Raw genomic sequence first — 15,227 nt, 5'->3', positions numbered from 1 at the left:
TTGTGACTGGGGGAATTAGACTTGCCCTACCTGGCAATTTAGAATGCTCCATCCTAGAGATCACACAGTTTCAGGGCTGAGACACAGAGTCCATCACATCTCTGGCATGCATTCGGCTTCCAGACTCTCCTCCTCTCTCCCGAAACACCAACAACATTCCAGGAGCTGAACAAGATGCCTGGGAGAAGTGAGAAAAACCACCTTCTCCTTCGATCTTCCACACTAAAAGCAAGATGCTAAGTCACAGTTTATTACATTTATAGGGTAAAAGGGGGAATAATAACCCAGCCAGGGGGGCTGTGGGGTCAGAGTCAAGCAGGCAGCGGGAGAACCTCGCTCCTGCAAAGTGGCTGCCGACACCTGCAGCAGCAGCCGTGGGGCCGTGGGGCTTGGCTCTCCCAGTTATTTTCCCATCTGAGGCCTTTGACTGAGACCAGATTTCAGGCCAGGCTGTTCAAATACAGCCCTCCCTTTGAAGAGGTTTATGAGTGGAGCGTTACAGGAGATATTCCAAAGGGAAAAACAATGAAAGGTGAGAGAAAAGGGAGCTGAATAAAAATACTCCGCATACCAAATCCTTCCAGCACAGTTTGCCACCTACTTAAAAAGGCACAGTTTTAAAATACACATTGGGTGTAAAAGCCAAAAACCTGGAGGAGACATAGGGAGGGGCGAGTCCAGCTCTGTTAATTCCAATACCAGATGAGGATGTATTTTCATACGGTTGTAGAGAGAGCGAGACACATGAAAGAGACTGCTTTGCTCCTTTTCTTTCAGGGTTACATACTATGTGGCAGATGTGTCAGTCTTTTAAAGCCCCTGCAAGTTTACCCATAAATGTCCAACATTTATGCAACACCTGTTTTTCTCCCAAAATGTCACAGGACATTTTAAAAGCTTTAGATTTATCATCTTTTCCCCGCAGCAGCCATTGCTGAGGTGACACATGGTTCACATTTAAGAGAACATAGCAACTCCACACATTATTTTGGGAAAGGGCTGAAGATTAACATTGCACCATGTGAAGATTCAGGAGTTAACAGTTGAGTAAGAGCTGGCTTCAGATCTTTAGTGTCCGCAAACTGTCAAGACTTAAGTTTCACTGCAGTCCCACTACCCTCCCAAACACGCTTTCGGCTGCACACAGTGCTGTGAACAGGCTGCCTAAAAGCAAAATGCTTCAACCCAAATTCACTTTAATTCTGAGCCCTCTTACTTAATGTGAGATTTTGCATGCTCCCGTTTTGTTGCCGTGAAAATGCACAAGGGACTTCCATGCTTATCCCATGTTTTCCCGTTGCATTTGAGCATCAGCAGTGAATGACCTTGTGGATTCCATCAGCGAGCGAGGAATGGAGCAGTGTGACTTATCTGACCAAGCACCGACTAATCAGCACTGCTGCTTAGATAGGAAATAATGAGTATTTGCCCTGCACTGTTCACAATCAGGCTGGAGAGCTTAAAAGAAATCATTAAAGGCCTCTTTTGAATGCAACAAGCGGCAACGAATAAATTCAGTCATAATCTGGGCATAAATTCGAGGCAAGTGCAGTCAGAAAGCAGGAAAAAGAGACATTCATCAGCTTAATTATTTGTTGTGCGCTAATTGATGAGCGTCGCCCTGCAGCGGGCGAGAAGCCAGGGCTGGCACAGGGACGAGTGCCACCCAAGGAAGCAAGGACACGGGCAGGCTGTGCGGGGAGCAGGGGGCCGATGGCAGATCTGCTGCTGGGGCAGAGGACGGGGCCGTGCTGCTCACAGCTTGCCCTGTGCATGACCCAGGAGCAGCTTTGAGAGACAGGAAGGCCATTGCCGGCCAACCTCCAAGGGAGAGAAAGCTTCTGTTGTGTATCTGGAGGGGATAAAGTCTTCCGTGAAGGACAAAGCAAAATCCCATCTCCTTTTAATCTTCCTCCCCTCCTGACCCAGCACAGGTTGCCAGCTCCCTTCTGCCTGGCTGCTCTAGGAAGCTGCTTCTCGCTTTGTATCCTGCTGCAGATAAAAGAAGACACTATTTTCTAAAACATTACATACGTGACGCTGCCAAAGTGAGGGAAGTAAATAACCTGGGCATAACTGGCTGTCTCTGGGCTCTTGGCCACCTGCGAGGAGCTCGTGGGGTGTGCAGCACTGCTGGGAGAGGCTCTGGCTGTTTCCTCTGATTCATTTCAGGAAATCTTCTCTCCAGTAACTGTCTCCTCCACTTCTTTTCTTCCCCTTCCCTTTTATAAGTTTTCCCTAGACAAGGCTGTCTAGAAAAGGCCTCGCAGAAATCAGAAAAGTCTTTCTTTAGGCTCTGCTTACGTACTTTGTTCCAGACTCGGATCGCAGATTTGCCTAGTTGAAGGTCCTGCAGTCTGGTCCCTGTGGATTTAAATACACTGAATTTACTGTTTTAAAATTCCCTCAACTTCAGCCATTTGTAAGGGTGAACTTCCATGTGTCTTTCCTGTCTGCCTTTCCTTTTTGTTGCAGAAGGGCTAAACCTACAGCTCCCATGAGAAAAACCTGCCTCACTCAGCTATCACTCAGGTTTTCCTTCAACTGCTTTGCCCCATAGCACTTGGTAAAAAAAGAGAAAAATTGTCCTGTCCCTTCAGCCTCTTGACATTTCTGTCCAACACCTTGGAGAGGAAAACCAGCAAGTGCCTCGGCGGAAAACAAATGAGAACTTGTGGTAGATAGAGGGCCGTGTGGGATTCATCCAAAGCCTTACTTATCTAAAAGATAGGCGAGTTATCAAAACCTCTTCAGAGACTTTATGGCCGAGAATTCAAGGCCTAAAGAAAGGAACTTTGAACTGAGGGGCTGCTGCTGGCTCCAGCAGGGATTTCCAAAGGCTGTCCCTGTCTCCCCAGGAAGGGGGGGATGTGTCTGCACTCCTACGCCTAAGCCAACAGAAATAACCACTTCTCGGTATCTTGGAGAAATAAGCACCTTCTCCCAGCTCTCTGACTGCAACACAGACCTGTCTTAGGGAATCTCAGATCTTTCTCCACTGTCACAACATGGTTTTGAGGCAGTTGGTGCCATTAGAAGCTTAAGCGACCACCCCAGCTGAGGAAATTCTGTTTATCCAGAAGAACTGATGCTCCTGCCACGATGCTGCTCCCAACTCCTTTCCTGTCCCCAGCTGGGTGTGTTTGTCAGCTCTATAATTAGCCAGGGAGATACAATGAATGGTGGGTGAGCAGGGAGGAAGGCAGGATGCAATGCTGAGTGTTGCTTCATGCCTCTGGAAGCGGCTGAGCGCTCCAAGCACGCGGGTTCTCCCCGACGTGTGGGTGAACTCACTTCCCCACCAGCCCTCGGTCACAGGCTCAGTGGCTGTAGCTGTTTGCCATGTGACAGGAGCGTTTCCAGTCAGGGTTGGTTGGGATGGGAGCTTATTTTGGGGCTCAGAGCTTGGTTTCATAATCCTTCAGGGAGGCTTTCCAGGCGTCGATAAATTAAAAGCAGTGATGGTAGTAGCACATGTTGCCTATCCTGAGAGAACTGTTCTTGGCTTCAAGGGACGTGGGGCTTCCCACAACATACGGCATTCCCAGGGGATGTGCTGGTGGAGGGTGTTTGCTTTGCTATCCGACCTCACTTCATTAGCAAGTGTTACAAAAAACAGCGAACAAACCTTCCCTGCTCCACCGCCAGCTATTTGGCCTCTGGGTGGTCTGGCTCCTATTAAATCTTTGGTGATTATTTAGACTAATTACATTCATGTTTGCACAATCAGTAGCACGAGAGTAGGAAGCACAGCTGATTGCTGAGCAACTGAGCTTCGTGTGGTTTGGCAAACGGGCTCCCTCGCTCTGCTCCGCGGCAGGCGGGGATGCGGGATCCATGCGGGCTGGGCTTTCCCGGGAATCCCTGCTGGCTTTGGGCCATTCTGCTCCCACTGGTTCTGGTGGGGCTGCTCCTGATTCGCACACGATGGAGAGAGCAGAGCATCTGTTGGGTTCAGCTGAGCTACATCTCGATACACCATGGTTGCTGGTTTCACTGGGGGAAAGTTCAGTTATGGTGGGGTAGTTAACAAAAATTCAAGCTTTTAGAACTGCATACGCTGCATGGAGAGCAGCTTAGTCTTCCCAGGCCCTCTAGAGCAGTGCCCTAGGTGTGAACCCACATACCAGTGCCCAGAGCTAAAAGGGGGCTCGCTCTTGCTCTGTTATCTCAAACTGGTGACCTCAATGCTGAAAACCACTGGGAAGACCCTTCCAAGATGCTTTTTTATCCCACAAGGGCCTTGTCAGGGAACAGAATACTCCCTGGTGTTTGAGCTGGGAGGCTCTGGGGAGGCACAGGACTGTGACACTCAGCACAGGCTGCCACACTTATCTCCCAGGCCACACTGCCTGCCGAGGCTCTGCCTGCAGCAGGGCCTCCACAGCCCCAGTGAGGCCTGTCTGGGAGATTTCGCAAACACTTTGGGGCTGAAATCTAACAACAGCCTGTTTCCCAACACTTTGCAGCCCTCCTCCCCTGCTTCCCCCTCCCTGGGCCCGATCCTGCCTGCCCTGGTGAGCCAACCCCAGGCACAGGCAGGAGGCAGAGCCAGGTCAGCCTGATACCAGACTCTGTGAGGGACAAGCTCACAGCCTTTGCAGAGCTGTTTTCCATCCCTCCCTGTGCCTGTCTGGGATTTCTCCTGTCAACATTCCCGCCAGTTCCCTATAGACTGGCCTTTCTCAGCAGGGATCTGCCTTGGGGTGTCACCAGCCTCTTCAGATAGGTGCATGTAGCAAGGAGTTATGACCTCTCACTCGTTCCATGACCTGCATCCTGATTCTGCGCTGCTCTGTTGCATCGTTTTCTTTGTTCCCACAGTTGGGAGCATGGCATCCAGGACAAATCCAGTCCTGTTTCTAAGAGGCAGCTTGGGTTTTATCCAATGTCTCATCACTCAGTGTGGGAAAGGATGCTTAATGCTTTGGTGGAGAAGGAAGTCTGAGGTCATGCACAGTGCAGTGATGGTGGTGAGTTGGTCGAGGTTTTTTGGATCTCCTGTCAGTTACACCTGGGTGTCTGTGCCAACCTCCTGCCCATCCTATAAGCCCACACCTGCTGCCCTTGCTCCACAAGGTTCAGAGCAGGATGTGTCATGTCCTGCACACTCCAGGTGATGGGAATGATGGAGGTGGTGTTTCTTTTCTCTCGATGATGGATAGTCTGTGGTCCGGTGTGGTTCTGGTGTGACTCACATTCCCCTGAGCACTGTTGATCCAGTGCCATGACTGTTCTGGATCATCTCCAAGTGCTGTGTGTGTAGGTGTGTGGAGCTGTGTTCTTCACTTATGTCTTTTTCATCCTATTTTAGCTGGTCTGAGCATACAATAATTTGCATTACTTCATCAGGTGTCCAAGACAGGCCCTAAGCTTAATTTTTAGCTTTTTCTTCTCGCCCTCCTATACATTTTCCATGTTTTCTGCATGGGGAGATAGATGTAGGTGAAATGCAGGGCTTGGAGTGTTGAAGGAAGAGGAGCTGACTCCTCACTCCTGGCTCTACAATGGGTCTATCTGGAAATTTCAATGCAGGTCGTGTACTCTGGTAATGAGTTGGGCTTTCACAGACCTGTTTAAAAAGAAAAGAGGTAGTTAATCTTGGAGTATGTATATCTGGGCTCCGCACCTAAATGGGCTATCATTCAGTGAAAGGCTCAGCATTTATTATTTCTAGCACACCCAGCAGCTCTGTTTCATGGCTGTGTACTCCAGGGGCTGTCACTGTGTGAGCCCAAGGCAACAGACAGTCCTTCTTCTAAGGGGCTTTACAGTTTCTCTGAGCTGGGTACTCCAGACAGTCCCAGAAGATTCTGTGTGTGGGTTAGATTCCCTAAATACCTATGGAAATCAGGTCCTTGGGGAAGTCAAATGTGTATTTGTTGTAAATGTTGTTTAAAGTGGAAAACCCTGTATTACTGCTAAGTTTTTGGAGAATTTTGTCATGTCTAATATGACAGTGGCTGTGCTCATTACCCATAGAAATCTCTGCCTTTTCACATAATAGAAAACTGATCTCTGGAGCTCACTGCCATAAGACAAAACAATTCATCTATCTGGACAATAGCACTGTAAAAATCGAATTGCATAAAAAGCCTTCATAAGGGACATAAAGTGAGTAAGACTGATCTGATCAGGAAGAAACCCTCCTCCATCAGGCTACCCACTGCTGGGAACTGCTGCCGAGCCACGAAGCTGTGTGCTCTGGGGGCCACAGCTCTGCCTCAGAGAAAGCTTCTGCTCCTCTGTCCGTGACCACTACTGGGAGACAATAAACAGCCAGACATTTCTTCTCTAGGGGCTGCATCTCCCCAGGAACTGGCTGTAATGCAGCACCAATCCAGTCTCCTATGTGCACCTTTCCAGGTTGCTTCAGGGCTGAGCACAGCTTGTGATAAAGCAAAGAGGAAAATGAGGGATTCACCAGGAGAAATGGGAGGAGAGGGAATGAAGGAGGTAGAGCACTTATGGCAACATCAAACTCATGCCAGTTTGGGTGTCTAAGGCTGCTGTTTCAGCACAGAGGAGGTGAGGGGAATGTGAGCTGGTGGTTTGGAGGCAGAGCCGTGCAGGGCTCTCTCTCCTGGCTCTGATGTTCCTGCAGGTGAAATGGGAGCATGTTTGGGATCTCCATGCCTGCAGCACATCCCACTTAAGCCTGGACAGCAGCAGAGACAAAGTGCAGTAGGCTGTCACCACTAATTTCAGACACTTCACTGAAATGCCTGAATTGGGCGTGTGGTTGACCTGTGTTCAGTGCAAAGTGTGGATCCACCTTCCCTGTCTCTCCTCTGAATGAAGAGGCCACTTAATCGCCTCTGTCAGCTTGTTACAGGCAAACAGGGAATCCAGGCCAGGGAGAGGAAAAAGCTTGATGAAGACAAATGAAAGAATCAGGTTCCGAGGTCTCGCCTCCAACCAGTAGCTTCATTGTACAACAGGGAGGATTTCTTAAGTCAAAATCATTGCCAAATCCAGATTGAACTGAATGATTCAGGATTAAAAAAAATAGGGGAAAACTCCAGGCATACTTAAATGTTTTGTTTGAGCATTTTCTAAGTGAAACAAGTTTTTATTTCAAGACATAACTTTTGCTGTGAAATAGCCTTTTTTATTTGTTTGTCTTGAAGGGAAAGGTCAAACCTGAAATGTAGCAGATAATCTAAACCAAAATGTTTCCTTCTACACTGAACAGAAAAACTCAATTTTTATTTTGCATGTATCTTTTCTTTTTCCTTTCCAGTATTTTAATTCAGTCATTAAACAATCCATCCTCAGCCTCCTCCCCAAGCCCCATTGTTTGCAGATTTCTCTGTGTTCCTATCTAAGAATATTCATAACACTGTGATACGAGACAATCCTGCTTGGGCTGGCTTCTGTTGGATCAAGTGACCCTCAAGCTCCTACTGTTTTCTGCAGTTTATAAACTTATTTAGTTGCCAGTTATTTGGGTTCATTTGCTTTTAACTTTTTGGACTCTTTCTTCTCTTTGCAATCTCCATATTTGCGCAATTGTAGATTCTGATTATTCACTGGTTATTTAGTTCGTAAGTCACCAAGGACATGGCTTGATGAGGAGTCATCACCCTATTCCACCTGGAGGGTCAGGTCTTCTGTGAATGGAGTCAAAAACAAGGGGAAGAGGCTCTCTAAGCCCTGATTTGGTGATGAGCATTGGCTATTTAGTGTCTCTGTCAGCATGTCCCTGCCTTAGGCTCCCCAGTTGTGAAACAAAGCTCCACACCCCTCCTTCCCAAATTGTGTGCGTCAGGAGAAAGGCATCCTGGAGAGGGACAGGCAGGGACTCGTGTGGAAGGTCTAGGTGGAGATGACAGCACAATGCTGGGTCCACATTCCCAGATGTGCTGTGGGTGATGCACAGGGAACAGGCAGACTCAGGAGTCGTAGCCTGGAGAAAAGAGTTTGTGAAAGGGAGAGTGAACGTGTGGCAGCAGAGCCGGGGGGAGCAGACGGAGCACACACACAGCCCTCGCTGGGAACGTTGGAACAGGTTGTGACACTGCCTCGGAAGGAGTGTAAAGGAGGGGAATGAGGTCATTTGCTCAGTCTGTGCAGATGGGAGAAATTCTCGGGAATTCACTTCAGGGCAAGTGAGACGCTTGTGCCACTGCCACCCCCTTTTCTGCAGGTGAATACTGTGGTGCAAGAGGCCCAAATCAGCTTTCAGTGGCCAGGCATCGCAGGCTATTGTTTCAGCTCCTTCCCACGCTTCTCCAGAGGGGTCACAGAGAGATAACAGATGGTGAATGCAGCCGTCCCCCACTGCATTCCTTTGCTGTGCCTCAGTGCCCGTTAGCTGCATCTCCTGACCTCAAACACAAGAGGTGTTCAGAGAAGTCTCTGCTGGACTTCACTGATCTGTGAGACAGTGCTTGGTTCTGCTCCTGAGGAATTGAACCCAAGAACATTCATAATTAAGTGCACAAATGGACTTAAGTAAAGCAGCAGCACCCAAACCACAGGGCCTTGGGAGCCTCAGTGCAGCAGCAGCTCAGCACTAACATAAATCACTGTAAAAAATAACATAGTTGAAGATTGCAGCTGATCTCTAAAGATTTCACCACAGAGGTCTTTTTTGTTCTCCACGCTACTGTAGGTGTGTTCCTTCCTTCATGCCTTTGTGTTTTTGGCTTCCTTCCCAGGTGACACCATTTCCTATGTCCTGTGACCTACAAGGAGAGTGTGCTTGCCGGGACCCCAACGCCCAAGAGCACAACCAGAAAGACCTCCGTGGCTTCAGTCTTGGGTAACGCCAAGTGACATGGAAAGGAGGACCACACTGCTCAAGGCAGGCTAGGAGAGACACCACATCCCTTTTGGTATCGTTTTTAACATTTAGCTGCTTAACTGGATGGCATTTCTGCACCAGGGACCCTTAGAATTCAACCAGTCTGCCTTTAATTTTTGTCCAAGGAGAACTCAAAGTAGGGGTTTATGTATTAATTATATCTCAAATAGTGATGACAAGAAACAAACAACCAAGAGTCAAGTCGAGACGACTTTCATGTATCAAAATAGCATGTTATGCCCATCTAATTTGAACAGTTCATATCTAGATTCAAGGCGAGAAACAAACTATTTATGTACACATATTTATAGAAATAAGTAGAGAAAGAGAGAGAGAAAGAGTGAGAGATTATGATCAACGCAAAAACACTTTCCCCTCCCCAGCACTCACAACTCGGACCGTTCATGGAAGAGGCTGAGCTCTTGGAGGACTCCAAGCTGAGCCTTTTCTGATGCTGAATGCCAAGGTATTGCATGCTCGGGGCACTGTGGTTGGGGTGGGATCTCCACAGGGCTGGGCCTCTTGGCAAGTGACTTGCCAGGCGCCCAGCCAGCTCGAGATGTGGGATGCGTCTGCTCCTCACAGGAATGCTACTTCCAGCCAGGGAGCTCAGCAGACTGCAGTGGCCTTTCTGTACAGCTCCTCCTTCTCCCCCTGCCCTCAAAGAGCCAACAAAAAGCCCTGTTGTAGCCTGCAGGGCTTCTGGGACGTTTCTGTGTGGAGCTGGGCAGGTGGTCCCATGGTGGGGTCAGGGAGTGGGCAGTCTAAGGACTGGCATTGAGGAACATGGCTGATAGCTTCCGAGGAGCAGAGAGGGGAACTCGCGCCCGCCCTTGTCATTTGAGCATGTCTGCTGCTGCTACTCCTGCTGCTATGTCCCATACAAATAGTTTCCTTACTGTGTCAGGACAGGGTGAAAAACAACCCCATGCAACCAAACAATCTGCCTTAAAGCTTACCTACAACCTGCCTTTCAAACCCTCTGGTCTCTTCCTCAGCATTGGGGCAAGAAAACAGGACACCAGCCAGCCAGCCAAAGGAATCTGCTTTCTGGTCTCCACCGTGCCAAGTGGTTCTCTAGGCCTCCTCCACCCCACTCTTATGGTGGTCTGTATCTGACAACCGCTTCATGCTCCTGTTTTCTTGGGAGAGGGGAAGAGGAGGAGGAGACACCTGCCATGAGGAAAGGCCCGCAGGAGACAGTATTAGACTTTTGGCCATATTTGTTAGTATTAAGCTGCCAGGCCAGTGGGTCAGACACTTGGGATAGACGAGGAGCTTAGCTGCTTGTAATCTTTCAGAAAGAAGGGCATTAGCTGCAGCAGACCTCACACTTCCCTGTCATCCTCCTACTTCAGCCCAGAGTGGAACATGTGGCAGACCCTCGGTGATTCCCTTCCTCACGGGGTTCATTACACTGAGTCACTGAGATACCCAGGGCATCCAATGCTGCTGCTGCTGCTGCTGCAGCCCATCCCAGGGAAATCCCAGAGGTCTTTCTAGTGTGGCTTGGGCATGTGTCTGCTGCTTCAAGCTCCTGCTAGGAAGGACACACATCCAAAAGAGCATCCTTCCCAGTGTTAAGTTTGCTTGTTCCTCGGGACTGTCCTGACTTGTACAATCTACTAGGTAAAGACAGAAAGATTTTTTCTAACTCCTGCTTGATTGAACATTTAGGCACTGGAGCAAGGCAGAATGGTAAGGGGAGGGGTCATTTAGCTCATGGGGATGGATGTAAAAATGGTTTGGAGAACTAGAAATGGAAAACTGATAGAGCAGTAGGTGCAAGGAACCAGGTTCTTGTTACCCACTGTTGGGGTTGTTTCTATTGGAATAAACCAGAGATGAATCTCAAGAACTAAAGTAGAGGCCTGGAGAGGTGATAGTCGTTAAGAAGGTGAGGAGCTCTCTGTTGTGAAGCTCCAGCTGTTCCTAGAGAAGGCCTGGCCATGGGAGATGTGTGGATGGCTCTGTCCCCTCTGTGCAGAGATGTAGTGGAAAGGGAGGTGCAGTGGGATCAGGGTTCCTTCCATGGAGTTAGACTGAGCATCCTTCAGCTTAGAGAGCAGTGGCATAAGCTTCCACTTTTGCCCCTTGCCTTCTAACTAATATGGGAAGTAAATAACTGTGCAAAGGTTGCTGCTTCCTTCTGCTCCCTTTGCCCTCCCCTGTTCTGTTGGCAGTTTGTTCATGTGCCACCCATCCTTTCAGAAGAGCTCACAAACCCAAGAGCCTTTCAGACTGACAACACATCATGTCCTCAGTGCCTGAGGCATCTCGGCATGATTCCCCCTCTCCATCGCACCCGGGTTTCATCCCAGCAGGGTGAAACTCAGTTCAGCTCCTGAGTGCATCCTGAAAATGCCCTTCCCAGTGTGGACCTCAGCATGGAGGAAATTTCCCATCTGCTTTTCCCACTTGGACAGTGCCCAGGAGAGACAGGTCTGTACAGACATTATTGCCACTTGCTGCTGTGGGCTCGCAGGAGCTCAAGGCCAGCTGAGCCCCTCTGGCCAGCCAGGACCTGCCCCTGCTTACTGAGCTAGAGACCTCAGCTCAAGGGAGACGGTGGTTTCTCACCAGCACAGCCTCACTCCTCAGCTTCCCTCCTGCAGTCCTGGTGTGCCCCAACTCCCTTTCCCACGGGAAGGCTTTCCATGCTGCTATTTGATTTTTTTTTTTTCTAACTGCCACATTGGCACTGTCCATCTCCTCCAGAAGGGCTGACAGGGTCAGGAGTAGAAAAAGTTCTGCCCTGAGTCATGTTAAATCCAATGGCTTTTTTTTTTTTTTTTTTCCATTGGGGCAAATCCCCTCTACATTCCAGGTGCTTTACCAAGCACCCAGAGGGATGCTGAGAGGGGAGCCATGGGGAATGGCCACCTGCTCAGCTCTTGTCCCCTGTGCTCCCAACCTTGGGCAAGGCCAGCTGGATCCTTGGGTCATCTATCACTGTATGGGCCTCAACTGCCCAGTGGAGTCCTAGGAAAGACCCTCCCTGACTGTGGTGGCTGTTGGGTGGAAGGTGAGAGGGACACCACCCACCACCTCCACCCACTGAGCTGGCGGCGTAGGACAACATCAAACCACAAGTTTGGGGGAGGAGAAGAGGGTGCTCGTGCTGGTGAAATTTAGCTGCTCATAAAGTCCAGTTCACATTAGTGCCAAGATCTTCTCTGTCACAGATAGTGAGCCAGGGCTGCACCTTATGTGGGGCCACCAGGCTGTGGGGGATGTCCATGGCCAGCAGGAGGGAAAGCTGGAGCAGAAAGCGGTGAATGGTGCACGGTGGGGTGGGAAACTCCAATCAGCTGCTACCCCTCTCCCTCCCCACCCTCTAGCAGACAGGCTGAGCTGGTGTCCTCCTGCTTTTCTTGCATCTTCCTCTGTCACCCCCAGGCTGAGAAAGGAGGATGGCACCAGAGGATTCTTGGAATCGGGTTCCAGCTACCTCCCTTCCGGTTTCGGTTTCACTTGGTTGTAACTGTCGGTTTGTTCTAGGTTTTACCTGTGTCTAAGAAAAAAAAAAAGGGAAAAAAAAAAGAGAGAGAAAAAAGAAAGCCCCATAGCCAACAAAAGTTTCTTGCTGCAAGTGATTCAAGTGGGGGAAAAAAAGAAATAACATGTGAGGCTTTACAGAGAGGAATAGGAGAGAAAAAAAGAAAACAACAAAACCCCATAAAAAATGGAGAAAAGAAAAAGAAAAGAAAACCCGCATATTCCAAATCCAAGAAGAGCAAAGCCTATTTTTGTGTGTTTGAAAGGAAAACACCGATTCTGCCAGCTGAGTAGAGAGCTAGATACTGAGTGTAGATTTCCCTAGAAGTACCGTGAGGTTTTATAACATTGTCTGGTTTTGTTTTCCTCGTGCGTTGTGATAGGTCCAGGAACTAAGGCTAAGGGGTTATCCCCTGGTATATTGTTGTTTGTGGGGGGAGGGAGGGGGCAGAGTTTGGCTTTTTTTTTTTTCCAGATTATTTTTTTAAGTGTGTATTTGTGCTTATTTTTACGTTATCCAACTGTACATACACATTTAACCAGTATTTCACTGTGCTCTAATTACTGCACTCAGAAGCACTGCACAGTCTGAATCCTGGAGAGCTGCGAGAGACTGGGAGTGAAGGGGGAAGGATAAAGCTGCTACCTGAGCAGACAGGTGATTCCCATTTTGGGGAAGTGGGGTGCTGACCACCCCCTTCCCACACTCCAGCCCGTTGTGCCCATTCAAGGCCGAGCTAGAAGACAGGAGGGGATGGGGTGAAGTCAGCCGAGGCTGGGATGCTCAGGGGGGTTTCAGAGCTGGAAGTTTGGCCTTTGAACTGTTTTGGATGCCATGGAAATTCTCAGCCTTTCGGCAGCATTTTGCCCTCCCCTGCCCAATCCCTGGAGGCTCCAGTGAGAGTTGATGGGCATGTTGGTATCACTGGGAGAGGACCACATGACCGGCAGAGATACACTCTAGGTATCTCTAGATATCTTCATGGTTGTGGGCCCCGTTTTGGTCTCAGTGGTGCGGCTGAGCCGATTTGTTTTACATTTTTTACATGTTACCCCATCCTCTGGGGAAGGCCATCTCCCTGCTGAGGGTGCAGCAGCACTCCTGCCTCCAGGTGACCTTATATGCTGGGCACACCGAAGCCCCCAGAACTGTCCCATTTCCCTGCAAGACCTTGACCACTGAGTTCAGTGGGAGCATGAGCAGAACATCAGCAGGAGCAGGTCCAGGTGGCCCAAGATACATTTCCTTGGAGCTACAGTCAATTTGGGCAACAGGGATTTGGTGTTGGGCTGTTCCTGCCACCTGGGGGGTTCAAACCCCCGTGTTCCTTTCAGCAGGAGAAAAGTGAGGCTTAATGTTTTGTTTCTGTCTTCGTTTGGCAAACTGAGTTTTCCGCTTTTCACCGGATCTACACATCCAAGATTCATTGAGAATGAGAATCACTTCCTCTGAGGCCACACTCAAGAGCTTGGGTTGGCTTCAGGTGTTTGATGAGGAGTCTTGGTGCTGCTAGTTGGTGGTTTTAGTCCTGTTGGGTCGAGATGCGGAGCTAATGAGTCCAAGATTTCTTTGGTTCCCATTCTGGCTTAGTTTTTAGTCTTTTGGTTTTTCCTTCTTTTGGTGAGGCCACCTTCAGCCACCAGTTTCCATCTTCTGAGTGCAAAGAACCAGGGCTTTAATGAAACATTTCACCAGCAATTCAAGAGGGAATTGGAACCGTTGCGGAGTTTGCATTGTACGGCCTCTGTAATTACGTACCTGTCTGCAGATGAGAGGCTGAATTTTGCTCCCATCGAGTCAACACAGGTTTTAATTGTTGTTGACTTCACTGGGAGCAGGATTGAGCCGTACTATATATATATAAATATATATATAAATATATATATGATATATATATAATATTACATGTGTAATATTATATATATATCAGTGTAATATTTACAAATAAAACTGTGATCTCGTCTAGAGAAAAATGTATTCATATTACCAACTGCTCTTCCATATTTATGTATCATATTGTATCTTTTTATTATAATTATTATGATTATTATGGTTATTATTATTGTTATTATTATTATGGAATCTTTCTTGGCACCTTTTGGAAGCCACGTCAACCAATACTCCAATGAAGTGCTGAGGATCTATTTTCACAAGAATTCTACTGGTCTACTGTATAAAAGAGAAAAGAAAAAAAAAAAAAGAAACAAGCAAGATACAGTTCAACCCTTAATTCTGTACCTCACGCCTGTACGTTTGCTGCTCCAATTTTGGGTTTTATTTTGCGTTCGTTTGTTTTTAACGGATCTAATTTAAGTCTCCAAGCAATATATAAAGATGTAAATAGTAAAGCTTATTTATTAAGATTGTCATCTTTTTTAATTTATATTTACACAATTGTTCATCTAATTTATTTTTTTTTCAATACAGTTTTTAACAGTTGTCCTTTTTTTGGTTCATGATGTTTTTAAAATCATTTTCACAGAATTTCTTTATACAGCTTTTTCTCTTTCTTTGAATAAGCAACAACTTCCTCTGGTCTTTCAAAAACAGGTCATGTTTCACTCAAAAAAAAAAAAGTTATGTCAGATTCATCAGAAATATTTTGCCATTGTTGATTCCTATACCCTAAAGTTCTATATTATATAAATATATAATACCTTGTATGCTTAAATATTTAACTGTGTGATTTTGTATATATCTTCATACACATGCTCACACACATATGAGGGTTAATGTCCCCAGATGCTGGGAGAACAGAGAATCAGAAACACAAACAATATAAGCTTGTATTAAAGAGTTCTGAACTGGACCTCTCGCTCTTGCCATGTCTCCTTTGCTTTCGGTCGAGCCGGTCCCGAGCAACGCCCATGGGGGTACCCAGCGTGGTCAGTGAAGGCTGTGGGGTCCCACATCTGGCTG

The 15,227-nt window shown here is 47.8% G+C and overlaps 1 protein-coding gene across 1 annotated transcript in view; it reads left to right on the top strand.

Annotated features, from left to right (window-relative positions):
• PAPPA (pappalysin 1) overlaps positions 1–14,508 on the top strand; it is a 180,471-nt gene extending 165,963 nt beyond the window's left edge. Inside the window, exon 22 of the mRNA XM_032130945.1 lies at positions 8,664–14,508. Coding sequence (XP_031986836.1) covers positions 8,664–8,771 — 108 coding nt within the window. The 3' untranslated portion in view covers positions 8,772–14,508. The remainder of the gene's footprint in view (positions 1–8,663) is intronic.
• The last annotated feature ends 719 nt before the right edge of the window (positions 14,509–15,227 follow it).

This window comes from Corvus moneduloides, chromosome 21, assembly GCF_009650955.1.
Source record: "Corvus moneduloides isolate bCorMon1 chromosome 21, bCorMon1.pri, whole genome shotgun sequence".
Taxonomy (NCBI): domain Eukaryota; kingdom Metazoa; phylum Chordata; class Aves; order Passeriformes; family Corvidae; genus Corvus; species Corvus moneduloides.
This window is presented reverse-complemented; position numbering and strand designations above follow the sequence as displayed.